The sequence below is a fragment of the Fusarium odoratissimum genome, assembly GCF_000260195.1.
Source record: "Fusarium odoratissimum NRRL 54006 unplaced genomic scaffold supercont1.33, whole genome shotgun sequence".
NCBI lineage: Eukaryota > Fungi > Ascomycota > Sordariomycetes > Hypocreales > Nectriaceae > Fusarium > Fusarium odoratissimum.
This window is the reverse complement of record NW_022158779.1, coordinates 211,755-224,852: the sequence shown is the minus strand read 5'-3', so window position 1 is coordinate 224,852 and position 13,098 is coordinate 211,755. Positions and strand designations below refer to the sequence as shown.

The 13,098-nt window shown below is 49.3% G+C and overlaps 4 protein-coding genes and 1 non-coding gene across 6 annotated transcripts; 3 read left to right on the top strand and 2 right to left on the bottom strand.

Annotated features, from left to right (window-relative positions):
• Positions 1–782: 782 nt before the first annotated feature.
• On the bottom strand, positions 783–3,476 carry FOIG_13458 (uncharacterized protein). Of its 2 annotated transcripts, XM_031214609.1 has the most exons (3): positions 1,477–3,476; positions 1,283–1,424; positions 783–1,177 (listed from the first exon to the last, which is right to left on the bottom strand). In XM_031214609.1, exons 1-2 carry the CDS (start codon positions 3,246–3,248, stop codon positions 1,340–1,342), a joined length of 1,857 nt encoding a protein of 618 aa, XP_031055700.1. In that variant the 5' UTR covers positions 3,249–3,476; the 3' UTR covers positions 783–1,177; positions 1,283–1,339. The 2 variants fall into 2 exon arrangements, with proteins under 2 accessions (XP_031055700.1, XP_031055699.1); XM_031214608.1 differs by having other exon boundaries at positions 783–1,424.
• A 1,600-nt stretch (positions 3,477–5,076) lies between these two features.
• FOIG_13457 (uncharacterized protein) lies at positions 5,077–6,337 on the top strand (the record flags this gene model as incomplete). Its single annotated transcript, XM_031214607.1, has 4 exons — positions 5,077–5,336; positions 5,396–5,418; positions 5,472–5,877; positions 5,932–6,337. The coding sequence occupies 4 exons, from the start codon at positions 5,077–5,079 to the stop codon at positions 6,335–6,337; spliced, it is 1,095 nt and encodes a 364-aa protein (XP_031055698.1).
• Positions 6,338–7,295: 958 nt separating this feature from the next.
• FOIG_13456 (uncharacterized protein) lies at positions 7,296–9,555 on the top strand. The gene is made up of 3 exons (XM_031214606.1): positions 7,296–7,501; positions 7,553–7,896; positions 7,952–9,555. The coding sequence occupies exons 1-3, from the start codon at positions 7,441–7,443 to the stop codon at positions 9,377–9,379; spliced, it is 1,833 nt and encodes a 610-aa protein (XP_031055697.1). The 5' UTR covers positions 7,296–7,440; the 3' UTR covers positions 9,380–9,555.
• A 320-nt stretch (positions 9,556–9,875) lies between these two features.
• On the bottom strand, positions 9,876–9,991 carry FOIG_13455. The gene has a single exon (XR_004093454.1). It is a non-coding gene; the product is annotated as a 5S ribosomal RNA (ribosomal RNA).
• Positions 9,992–11,003: 1,012 nt separating this feature from the next.
• On the top strand, positions 11,004–12,601 carry FOIG_13454 (uncharacterized protein). Its single transcript, XM_031214605.1, has 9 exons — positions 11,004–11,108; positions 11,157–11,194; positions 11,247–11,300; positions 11,352–11,358; positions 11,408–11,452; positions 11,510–11,664; positions 11,719–11,775; positions 11,830–12,184; positions 12,236–12,601. The coding sequence occupies exons 1-9, from the start codon at positions 11,031–11,033 to the stop codon at positions 12,464–12,466; spliced, it is 1,020 nt and encodes a 339-aa protein (XP_031055696.1). The 5' UTR covers positions 11,004–11,030; the 3' UTR covers positions 12,467–12,601.
• Positions 12,602–13,098: the final 497 nt, after the last annotated feature.

Here is a 13,098-nt window from a genome sequence, read left to right as displayed (position 1 = left end):
AAGCGCATTTGGTTGAGAGCAGCTGATTGATTGTCATCACATTCTCTATCCAGGAAAGCAATGGGTTTCGGTGTGAGGAATTGTCGGTGTGGATTGGACATCATGGACTACTGCTGTTTGTGTTAGTACTGTTGGAGCTCGGTTTACCATCTTGGCTGTCTTGGTTCGGGGCGAGTCGAATCTCCAAAACAACAAACAATAACATGGTTCCCCTCAATGCTTTGCCTCTTCTGCAGGTGCAGCCATTCCCAGGCTTTGCTCGAAGCTCGTCAGGCTAGCAATAACTGAAGTTAATAAAGATGCCACTGAGTCACACAAGCAAGTACACCTTTCGCCCGCCGAGACCGTACCTTCAACTTCACGTCTCTTCCTCCTTCTTTCTTTCACCTAACGCCATGCAATGAGACTCGCAAGCATCTTGGAGCCTCCTTCTCTTTCACCCCGTGTGCATTCGTGCCGAATCTAGCTCCAACACTCTTGAGTCCTTCATCTCAGAAGCTCTTCAGGCTTTTCATCTGCTGACCATCATCGATTTATTTCATGCTTCTTTCATATACTTGCTCATCCGCCCACGAATAACTTCATCACATATTCTCTACTCCCGAACTCGTCGAGCGAACCCCCCCGGCTCTCTTCCGCGCCCCCAATTCAACACCGCCCGAGCGCAAGCCTTCTACACCACTGCGCAGACGCGTATGACTACCCGTGGTACCTGTGTGTAAGACTGCGACGTGTATTCACTAAGTCCTTGATCAGACACGATCGGATTGCTGGGAGATTTCACAAGACAAGCGGCCCAGTTACAAGTTTCGAGTTCAAAGCTCATACCACAATTTAAATCTCGGCACTGCATAGTCCTTTGGAACTAAACAGGACAATTTATGTGGAATTTAATTCTCAGAAGGCGGTATGTTTGCTAAATCTTGGTTAAGTATAGCATAGACGCGCGTTATCTTCCAAAACAGTACCTGCGACAACTCTTCCGTCATGAAGCGCTATCGCAAGATTTTACCCAAGACCACACCGCCAGAGTCCAAGTCCTATATCGAAGATGATGTACGTAGCAGGGGTTCTCGGGGAGAATTGAGGCAGCCACCTCTCCTGAGGTGACGGTCTGCTTGAACTTTGCGAGGCACTGAGAGGGCCGGCAGACACCCGGCGGAAGTGAGGATTCAGGCTATCATGGTATTAACACGCCCCAGAAATGAATAAAAATTCCATCCTTAGACTACGATACCAAGATTGCCTAGTCTTGAGGTACACTGAGTCATAATAAACGTACCTGAATCCTCTCATTGTTTAGGATAGAAGGAACGCTATACGGCAGATTTCCCACTTATTAGACAATACGATACTCGGCGAAGCCGGTCTTATCATCGGTTGCGTTAACAGCGGCCTCTCCGTCCATGATCCCATGTATGTAGCTACAACACTTTAGTAGCTGAGATCGAAATAGGACAGAAGTATGACACGTACCATTCGCCAACGTAGATCCAGGTCTCTTGCGCACTCCTCCTCAACGCATAAGCCACGCATCCTCCCAGCAGGAGGCAGATAGTGTCACCTGGTTGGATATCTGGCGGACCTAGTCCCATGTAACCCTTTTCTGTCCTGAAGAAACGCCGGTTGAATTGCTCAATCAATCGAAGTTGTCGGTATATAGGCCGAAGGCATGACTCCCATGTGCTTAGCAAGCCTTCCATTCCCTCTGGGGTTTCAAGTTGCAACAGATCCTGCAGATCATTCTTGTCAAGACGTTTGGGCCTGCCGCCTTTCGTTGAGGCTAGACGGCCTTGGTTCAAGTCAACCAGAACTGTTCTCCAGAAGGCCATAGCCTGAGTTTCACCTGTTACATAACTATCCTTAGGCGGCAGTAAGGATCTCCAATGATTTAATGTGTCTCTCATCGAGCTCCTCCAGTGCTCAGGGCTTGTCTCGCCTACATTCTCAAAATTAGGGCCCGGTGCTTGAGTTCCGACAATGGAGACAGAATCAAGACAAAAGCCTTTGAGTATTAAAACACTGTCATCCTCGTCTGTTGTTATGTCTGGAAGAGACCGTTCTGGGCTCATAAAAGTCTTGTAAATCGACCATTTGTTGAGGACTTTGGACAGCGAAGTTATGTAGTCTTTGAATGGCTCGGAGTGAAGTTCAAAGTCAGGGACCCAAGAAGCCAGGTTTTTGTTTCGAGACTCCTTCTTCTCGGAGATCAGGCCAAGGCAGTTGAGGTTGCCATCTTCGACAAGCGCGGCTCGCATCGCAACTCTATACACCTTCTCGACTGGCCATGAGTATTCTGGCTTGAGACTATCGCGAGGCTCTATGATACCCAACAAGCCAATGACTTTGTCTCTCGGATCCGAGGACGCGCGGTTCCAAGTCGAGTAGAGCGCCATTGTCAATCCGATTCCCCTGCGAGCAACCATGTCTTTGCGCAGATACTCGACGAGCATCAAGGCACCTAGAGTCATGTCTCTGTGGGCCAGTGCACCTTTGTAGGCATCATGATTCACTAGGTGATATAAGAAATGGGACAAGCCCAGGAGATATTCGAAAGGAAACGTTTTTGAACCAGACCAGCAGATTACGTTGGGGCAGAGGACACTTTCTTGCAAAGTCCATATTCTTCTCCACCAGCTGTTGGCAAGAAATGCTACAGCATGATTAAATACCGTCAGTAGTCGTGGTTCATCAAGAAGTTTTAGAATGGGCGCATAAAACTCGTGAAAGGGCGTAGAATCTGGATAAATCGAGGCGGTGCGTGCATCCCGCGATGGAGACTGTTGATAATTTGTGTCATGGTAGACAAGCGTATAAAAGGTCGTCAGGAAAGCAACACCAGCGTCAGAGGTTGTGTTTGCAGTTCCAAGCCAGACGTCGACAACTTGAGCTTGCGAGTAAATTTGGTTCATCTGCAGGACTTGGCGATTCCTCTCCCCTTGATCTTGCTGATTGATACAGACGGCGTCGACCCAGATGAGTTTTGCCTCATGAGGCTGTCGAAATGCCCTGAGAGCTGCGTGCAAATTGGGCCGCACTTTAAAAACAGTGCCGTTTACCAGCAGTCGCTCCCTTGCGTCTTCGTTGCCCCATGTGTATGAGATGGCTTCATACTGAGGGCAGGTAGATAGCTCGTGATGATGCAGCTCGCATGAGATGTCGGATGTCTCATCATGCGACGGGAGGATACTCAGCAGTCTGAACCATCCGTTTGACGGGAGTGGTGAGTAAGTGAAGGGTTGTTCCATTTGGCGCGAGACTGATGGGCGTCGAATCTTGGGTAGCGGGTGATGGAAAATAACGCATCAGACTTGAGAGACGATGCTTCCGCTTTTACAGATGTTCCTCTTCATCAATTTTACGCACAGTGACACAAAGCCACATAGAAAGCGATTGATCGCCAAGATCTATTTCGTGAGTTGATGCCGCCGAGGCTACGGTAGTGGCGCGTCGTGAATGTTGGTGTCGTGCAGGCTCCGCGCAAGCTCAGCACTGGCCGTTCCAATTCTGCACCAGCGTCATAGAGCTAGCAATCGCGGATGCAGGCTGACCAAGCCATGATGCAGGTGCATAAATGATTACATTCAAGTAGCTAATTGCAGTGATGAAACAGCCAGGGAAAAACAACAAGTCATCACAGATCGGATAGTTGGATGAAGCCTCGATGAAGCGGTCGGCGACCATTGCTGGCTATTAGAACACATTTGAGTCTAAATTTTTACAGTCGATGCAAGCAGATTCAACACACAGGCCAATGCCCTCCATGAATGATCATGCTTTTCAACATGAAAGATAAAAAAGCACCGATAAGATACTTTCCCAACCTGGTAGAAGGATTCTCGATTGATCTGATAAGGCTATCAATACGAAAAGGCTGTTCTGCTGGCGACGCTTCTGAATTTTCCGATCTACCCTGCATCTTGCGTGGGCTCGATCATCGACGTGGCGACCAAAGATTAATGCGGGGTCGCATGGATGTCGTCGACCAAGTCAACTGTCCCTGGGCTAGCGATTGTTTGCTCTGAAGTCACGGGAATTCCACATCCCGAGCAGGGACATGATTGATGAAATTAACAGAATCTCATCAATTAGCTTCATTTTGCCACGCGACTTGGACAGGCAGAGTGCCGTCCCGGTACGGTAGGCTCAAGAGCCAGAGCCAGAGGTTTGCCTCAACAAGATCGAGTCAGTCAGTCTCCAGCTTGAGCACAGACAGACTTGTCTACTTTAAGCAGGTCATCCTTCAGGGATGGTCGATTGGTGGCGACGACTAGCCAGATGAGGCATGATCTACTCAGATCCATCTCTGGGACATCCAGGCTCTCGGGAGATTGGCGGATTGCAACGCTGAGCTTCAAACCTACGATTCATGGAGTAATCACTACTGCAAGATATCTCTTGGCCTTTTGCCCGAAAATATTCACAACCAATTAGGTTCAATCTGACGCGGAACTGTAACAGAGGCATCAGAGAATCTGATGTATATTCGCATTCCCCTCAGAGTCAACATCTTCTGTCAGCTCAATCACCAAGCTCCACCTCGTAACCAAAGCAAATGACATCAAACCTCCAAAGAAATTACCAGTCTCAACGCTTTTCACAGCCCTCGTCCAACTTGGCACGGCAAAGAACCCCCCTACTAGCAAGACCGAAACCCAAACTAAGCCCGCCGTAATGACTCGAGCATCCACGTGCTGCCCACGCGGAACAGGCGGTTAGCCATACAAAGACGAGCCCCTATCCATTAGCACGGAATAATCTTATACGCCATCTTCACCAAAAAAGACTAGCGAACGGCGGTCCGCCACTGCGCGCACTTCTCATTCGCTCATCTGGTAGATCTATGGATTCACCATCTCGGTCTATTCACCAGACTGCCGGGGCTTCTGGAACCTCTAAAAAAACCCATCATGCAAGATTCCGATCTACTTCGGGGGGCTTGGCAGGGATTTGCCATTCTTTTTCCTTGCTTAAAGACCGTGTTCCTGTCGCAACCCTGTCTGCTTGTCTTTCTTGGCTGTTTGCTTGTTTCTCTTTGTTTCAGTCACCATTTGACGATTGGATTCAGCACTCACAATGGCGGGATTCCTAATACCGGATCATTACGTATACGTGAAGCCTAGCACTACCGATCAATTGGTCGCCAGTATCATCTGGGGCTTTACTCTCGCTGTTGGAATCTTCGCAGGCCAGAAGGCGGGAAGGCAGACATGGGATCAATGGAAGCGCACAGGACGGGCTAAGGCCTATGTCTGGATGATTTGGGCCGAATGGTTGGCGTCTATGTTGATTGGAGTCTTATCGTGGTGTTTTATTCGTGGTTACATTGCTCCCAGGTATGTTGTCGCCCGTCCCCTCAAATTGGAAGACGACAAAACTGACCAGTAATTCTTAGCTTCTGGATCTACTTTGTTCTCCGTACGATACATGCTTCGAACGTTTTACGAACACGAAACTGACTGGTCTTTTAGTGTGCGCCTGGGTTGTCCAAATTCAATGCATTTGCGGAATCATCATCAACCGAATTTCTCTTCTTATGGTCGACAGACGAAACGCCATCAAGATTCGATGGATAACTGCCGTTACACTTGGCCTCATCAACATCAGTGTCTTTTGCATTTGGATTCCTTCTCAGCTGCAAATCTCCCAGCGTTACCATGATATCAACTACATCTGGGATCGCATTGAGAAGGGTCTCTTCCTGGTCATCGACGCGACACTTCACGGCTACTTCGTCTACCTTATTCGTATCAAGCTTATCGCCAATGGCCTTACCAAGTACAAGCCTCTGATGCGATACAATCTTATCATGATTGCTATATCCATGAGTTTGGACGTCATTCTCATTGGCAGCATGTCCATCGGCAATGGTTTCATGTGAGTCACCGCTCCAAATGGTTGATGCTAGACCTCAATGACTGACTCGCATAGTTACGTGCAATTCCACCCTCTTGTCTACATGCTCAAGCTTCACATTGAGATGAACATTTCCGCACTCATCGTGCGAGTTGTTCGTGCGACCGGAGAGCACAGCTCATACCCCGACGGTACCGATCTGCGCTCCAAAGTCAGAGCCGCCGTCACGAACAAAAAGTCGGGCAACTCCAATCGCACAGGTGGCACAGGAAAGGGCGCCATGTTTTCGTCTACGGGGAGAAACTTGGAAGTGCGCATTGACGCAGGCGGTCAGATAACCGACAGCGAAAACAGACCCCAGCCAGCGGGCATCACAAAGGTCACACAGACGCATGTAACAGTCATGCCCAAGCACGACGAGGATGATGCCAGCTCACAGTCCTCAACGCGGCACCTGAAGGATCCTTACTCGTATCCCTGATTCACTAGGGCTGACGGGGGGAGTTGAAAGATGGAGACGGCATTTCGGTGACATTCTCTGCCTGCTAAGCATAGCGAACTACGCCACAAAACGTGGCTTGGAGATTATAGAAATTGGAAGGCCTAGAGTTATAGAAACGATCACTAGCATAACGTACTTAATTAATAATGGATATCTCGACCTTGAAGCGCGACATGAAGGAGAAACGGACCCAGCAGCTAAAGTTTTTTCGCCGACATGATCTGCGACCAGGTTGCCCTAGCTCGGCATAGGCTCGGTGAGCTTCGTGGAGCAGTTCCGGTGAGACACTCTGCACAACGGGGCTTGTAGCACAGAAGAAATTGTTAGTGCAAGGAGCTAGATATGGTTAGCTCTGCGATGGTGCAGTTCAAGTGGCGAACAAGTCAATTGAGTCGTCACCAGTCTTCAGTTCATCGTTTTGTAGAGCTGAACAGTTGATCCAAAGAGTAACCGAGCAACCGAGGTAGCGATCAAATCAGGACTAGCTACAGCTTGCTCCCTTTCCAATTCAAGCTCTGAGTTGCATCCAAGGAACAACGAAGCACTTTCCCGTGTCTGGACCGCTCAAGTGACCCACAGGCTTGAGCTAACAACCCCAAAGGTGCACAGCCAGTGGAGTCTCGAGAATCTTCATGAGCCACTCACTGCTCATTTCTCAACACGGCCCGATGCCCGGAGCTCATTGCCTCTATCCACCAGCCTTATTCCAGTTAGGAGATATGGGGAACTCACCTTGCCATTCTCAGATTGCCCCAGATGGGTGCGACGTACCCCGACCAGATCAGCGTCTGGACAACCCCGGTTGAAACGTCCTACGTCAAGTAAAGTCTGATTGTAAGGGTCCAGAGATGGGTTGCTGAGATATGGGAAGGACCTGCAGGTGACTCGCGCGGGGTTAACCTGCGGCTGGTTGCCCGCAAGGAAGAACCATGGTGACACGAGCTGCAGGTATATATATATAACTTCCCCTCACGAGGGACATTCTCTTTCTGAATCACCAAGCACGACTCGCCCAATACCCTCGTCTAATCCCATTTCCGACCTTCTAACCCCGTTGCCGAAAGGATCGTCCAGTTTTGACCATGGGTTTATATACTAAACTCGCTAGCGACATTACCGAAGTCGACGTTATCATCGCTGGAGGTACGCTTGTTCTGTACCTAACCCACCGCCACTGCTAATTATGTGAACTAGGCGGAACAGCAGCATGTGTCGTTGCCGGGCGTCTGGCGGAGGCTGATCCAAATCTGTCTATTCTTCTCATTGAAGGTGGACAAGATAACCGTGGGGTCGAGAGCATTGAGAACCCTGTCTTTTTCCTGGATCACTTGCTGCCAACCTCCACCACGACCTTGTTTTACAAGGCTAACAAGTCAGATAAACTGGCTGGGCGCGAGTCCATCGTTCCATGCGGTGGAACGCTTGGTGGAGGCTCGTCGATCAATTTTATGATGTACACTCGTGCTCAGCGAGCAGATTTCGATTCTTGGAGGTCTCCCGGATGGTCTGCTGATGAGATCCTTCCATTCTTGAAGAAGGTAGGCTTTCTGAGATCCTCTGTGGTATTTTGACACTTTCGCTAATTCCGTCTAGCTTGAGACATACCATGGCCGAGGTAACCCGGAACACCACGGCTTCAACGGCCCGGTCCATATCTCTGACGGCACATACCGTTCCAAGAACCCAGAAAGCGACTTCATCAACGGTGTGTCTCAGGTCGGCTGGCCAGAGGTTCATGACTTGCAAACTCTCGACGCCAATAATGGTGTTGAGCGATGGCTCCGATATGTTTCCAAGGATGGTCGTCGACAAGATACTGCTACGGCTTATCTTCACAACAAGATCGACAACAAGAAGTATCCGAACCTTCATGTTCTCGTTGAGTCCAAGGTTGTACGTGTTCTTCTTGATGACGATAAGAGAGCTGTTGGAGTCGAGTACACTCCCAACCCAGCATTCCAAGCCCAAATTACGCCAACCCAACATCCGACGTTGAGTGTAAAGGCACGAAAGCTGGTCGTTGTTTCATGCGGTGCTCTGGGTACACCACCTGTGCTTGAAAGATCAGGCATTGGCGCCCCCGAAGTCCTCAAGAAAGCTGGCGTCAACGTCAAGGTTGACCTACCTGGAGTTGGTAACGAGTATCAGGATCACAACCTCATTCTCTACCCTTACAAGACTAATCTCCAACCCCATGAAACAGCCGACAGAATTCTCAGAAACCCCGACAAGCGCCAAGAGTTTATTAAGTCAAAGGATTCCATGTTGGGATGGAATGCGATCGATATCTCTTCTAAGCTCCGACCTACAGAAGCCGATGTTGCTTCACTTGGGCCTGAGTTCCAGAAGGCTTGGGACCGGGACTTCAAGAACCATCCCAATCGACCTTTGATGCTTATGGGCATGATCTCTTGCTTCCTTGGAGATCCCTCAACTGTGCCTGAAGAGCAATATGTTACCGTTGGCAACTACACTGCTTACCCATACTCTCGCGGCCACGTCCACATCACCGGCGCTGGACTCGACGACCCTCTTGACTTCGATGTTGGATTCCTCAGCGACGAGCATGACATTGACTTGAAGAAGCAGATTTGGGCTTACAAGAAATCCCGAGAGATCATGCGTCGAACAAAGATGTACCGTGGCGAGATCGCAGCTGGTCACCCGGCATGGCCAGCAGGATCCAAGGCTGCTTCGGTGGAGATCAACGAGGCTCTCAGCAATGTCACCGATCTTGATTATTCAGCTGAAGATGACAAGGCCATTGAGGAGTGGGTTCGACAGAATGTTGCCACGACATGGCACTCCATCTCTACTTGCAGGATGGCGCCTCGTGATGAGAATGGTGTTGTCGATGAGAGGCTGAATGTACATGGTACAAAGGGTCTCAAGTTGGCTGACTTGAGTATTCCTCCGGAGAATGTCGGTGCGAACACAAACAACACTGCTATTGTTGTTGGTGAGAAGGCTGCAGATATTATCATCAAGGATCTGGGACTTGGTCCATCGGCTAAGTTGTGAGATTGAGGTAGCTTGTTGACTAGAAGTCAGTCTTCGAAATCTGACCTGGGCTTGAGCAGTTTTTGTAGGGACGTTGAGAAGATGACTTTGGCTTGATATTTGGTCGTAGCGTAGCAATGAGTAACAAATACACACAAGTTCTTGAGGCCTGAACAACATACTTTCTGGAAGATGCACTTACACGATCAGGAGATTTCCAGTGACTTGCAAGATCGAAGTCCACTTAATTTCCCATCTCAACAGTAATGACACCTATCACAAGGAATAAGACGGCCTTTCATTGGGCTCTTCTTGAGTTATGCACGTCCTCCGCTTTATCGTGCATCTTGTAACAGCGATTCGAGGCTAACGAAGTGAAGAGGGAGGGATACAAGTGACCGCCCACCGCAGCACAGCCCAGTCAACATTCCACGCCAAACTTTCGGAAGCTTCCAAGAAGCGATACAGGCTTTGTCCGGCGTAACAGCAAAAAGGTAGCATTAGAAAATGCCAAAAAGACATACAACAGCGGGGATTCGCTGGTCGTCACCGACCCAACTACTGATCCGCCGGTTAGTGGCTTGACTATGGGAGAGCAGACGGGATCCCGTATTTTCCACTACCTATGGTCGTATGTATTAATGATGCTGTTGTCAAGGCATATATGCTATGCGTTATGGCATGACAGAGAATGTCTGGGTCACCGACCTGCGGGCCAAAGCTGCAGATCCAGCCGCGCTCCACAAGACAACAATCTCTACTCAATACCTCAACAAGCTCTCTTGTGTGCTGCTAGAAACTCTGATGTCAGGTAATGACATTTGCTCTGGTTGTAGTTAATTTGCTCATCCTTGTTGACGCTCCGAACCTGTGTCAGTCTCAACAGTACTGGGCCGACCTCCTTCGAGGGCCATGCAAACGGGAACTACCCTGCTGTTTCATTTAGAGAAACATTCCTATCAACGTCTCGGTTTTATATTCAATCTGTCTTCGTAAGAGTCGGCGCATTGCTATTAGCCCCCAGCCGAACTGAACGTGCGGCCCTGTGCACTGTTGCGAAAGGCTGCTAAGATGCTGTCTATAGAAATAACAGCAATCGTTGCATAATGTGTGCCAATCGCATGTGAAATTTACCAGGATCGCATCAAGTGTTGAGGGCTAATAGGCCTTCCCGTTATGGTGTTAAATACCGAGCAGGTTGCAGTGCATTCGTATTAAACTGGGTTTCGGTGCGGCCAACAACTTCATGAGACAGGGTTACGACCATCTCCACATCATACATACATGGAGATACATACGAGGTATCGAGAAGCGCTTGGAGGGTTTCCAGTACTAGAAAAGTTCTCCGTCGGTCATTCGAGACCATAGTCGTAGCCGCAGCGCTCCATCGCTCCTATGCCGTTAGTCAAGGCAGTCTCGGTAGCTTGTGTGAAGAGTGACAAGCGGCGGGCCGCTCGGGAACCAAGGGTGATCGACAAGGATATAGCCCCAGAAGCCGGAGGCGGAAACGGTGGCCATCCCAATTGGCCTCATCCATCCTGAATATTAGCCGAGCGGGGATACAGCATATGATACCACTTTAGTTACACACAAGCATGAACAGGTCATAAAGAGGGAGGCGTCCCAGTGTTGAGTTGCAGGTTTCCTGCAGCGCATTTGTATCGTCAGCAAAATGGCTTCCCCAGCTGCTCAGCCAACAGCCGAACGTGCTGAAAGTCCTCCTGATGTACCTGGCGTACTAGAAGCAGAAGTACCATACCCAACACTATTGATCAAAAAATATGCTGATAAAGAGTAGGACGATGGTGGAGACGCTGATTCTACATTAGACCTCGGGTCAGTCATAATGACGGATATCTTGTGGATTCTGTACTGACAATCAGTGCAGAGAGGGTTCTTCCAGTTACATGACATCTCTCAAATCAAGCATCTTTAGCTATAGGTGAGAGGTCATACTTCATAGCCAACTATGCTTCTTACTAAAATTATGTAGATATGAGGTAGGGCATACAAGATTCCTGGGTGGTTGGTAGCCTAACAGCTCAACAGCACGGCCGTCGATATCATGCATTCCACGAAGGAGCATACTTGGTGGTTAGTCTTCTCGCCTATCGAAAGGTCAAGTGCAAGCCGACTAACCATACACTGTAGCCAAACGACGATGAAGAGCAGAACCGCATGGATCTGGTTCACCATATCTACAGTCTTCTTCTTGCGGGGAAGCTTCATACTGCCCCAATTGACAATCCCCAACGTGTCCTTGATCTGGGCACAGGTACTGGCATCTGGGCTATCGATTTTGCAGAGTAGGTTATAGCCTCTTGGTGACTACTTAAAACCCCGTTGCTGACCTCAGGAAGTGAGCACCCTTCAGCCGAAGTAGTCGGGACAGATTTGAGCCCCATCCAGCCTGACTGGTGAGTTATGAGCATCATGTCTTTTGCTTTGCCCAGACTCATATTTCTATGCAGGGTTCCTGCCAACTGCGTTTTTGAAGTCGATGACTTTGAAGACCCATGGGTTTACAAGAAGCCGTTCGACTACATCCATGCCCGAGAGCTTGAAGGATGCATCAGCAATGAGCAGCAGTTCTTTGATCGTGCGTTCGAGAACCTCAACAGCGGCGGTTATCTCGAACTTCAAGCCCAGCGTGGTTTCTTCATGTCAGACGATGACTCGATCAAGAAGGCCGTCAATGCAGAGGTCTGGGCCGAAGCAGTACGCGACAGCAGCAATAAATTCGGAAAGCCCATCGACTGCGCCATGAACTGGAAAGAAAAGGTAATCAAGGCGGGTTTCGTTGATGTCCACGAAGAAGTCCGAAAGGTGAGCATTATATCTACTGAGAACATGAATTGTTAGCTGATGTTGAGACAGATTCCAATTGGTGCCTGGCCTAAAGACCCCGTCCTGAAGGAAGTAGGCAAATGCCAGGTCGTTCAATCATGTGCAGCCATTGACTCGTATACGCCAATGCTTCTGGAAAAGGTCCTTGGATGGGGTAAAGAGGAGACTCAAGTTCTTATGGCGAAGGCAAAAGGGGAGCTCCGAAATCCCTCTATTCATCTGTATCTTCCCGTCTACTTCATCTGGGGGGAAAAGCCATAGGACTTCGATCTCTGGTTGTCAGTAACAAAGAGGAGTTAGGTTCGACTGGCATGGGTGATGCGAAAAGCAAATAACAAGCTGAAATAAGTCAACAGAACCGTGTAACTTGTATCGCTGAAATACGATAGGACATAGCATCCGCGCTATGAGCGCTTGCTTGAATCTCGCTTGTTTCACAAATTGTGAGAAGAAACCTGCCGCACTCGCGAACTATAAACTCGCCGTCATCACCCTCGTTCAATCTTGTCCATCGCAGCTCTATGCCAATAATCTTCACCCATGGCCATGAAGCCATCGCCAAGCTGCGATTTTCCGCTCCTGGGGCGCGTGAGCCTGCTAGTCCCTATCGGCCACCTGGTCCCTCACTCCCTTGCGAATGCATTACCTTAAATCTGGTGGAGACCTACCTTCTAGAGATAGATCCGTTCGATGATGGTGCATCGTGTATGCCAGTCTGGGCGCAGTCGTTGCGGTGAAGGAAGCAGAAGACGAAGTAACCCTACCTGAGCAATGAAAGGCATCGTCTGGCTGGGTGCTAAGAGTGCCCCTCAGGCCCACTAAATTTACAGCGCTGCTAGCCACTATGGCATCTGAGATAGCAGTTGACAGCGGCTGAATGTAGCGCTTAACTA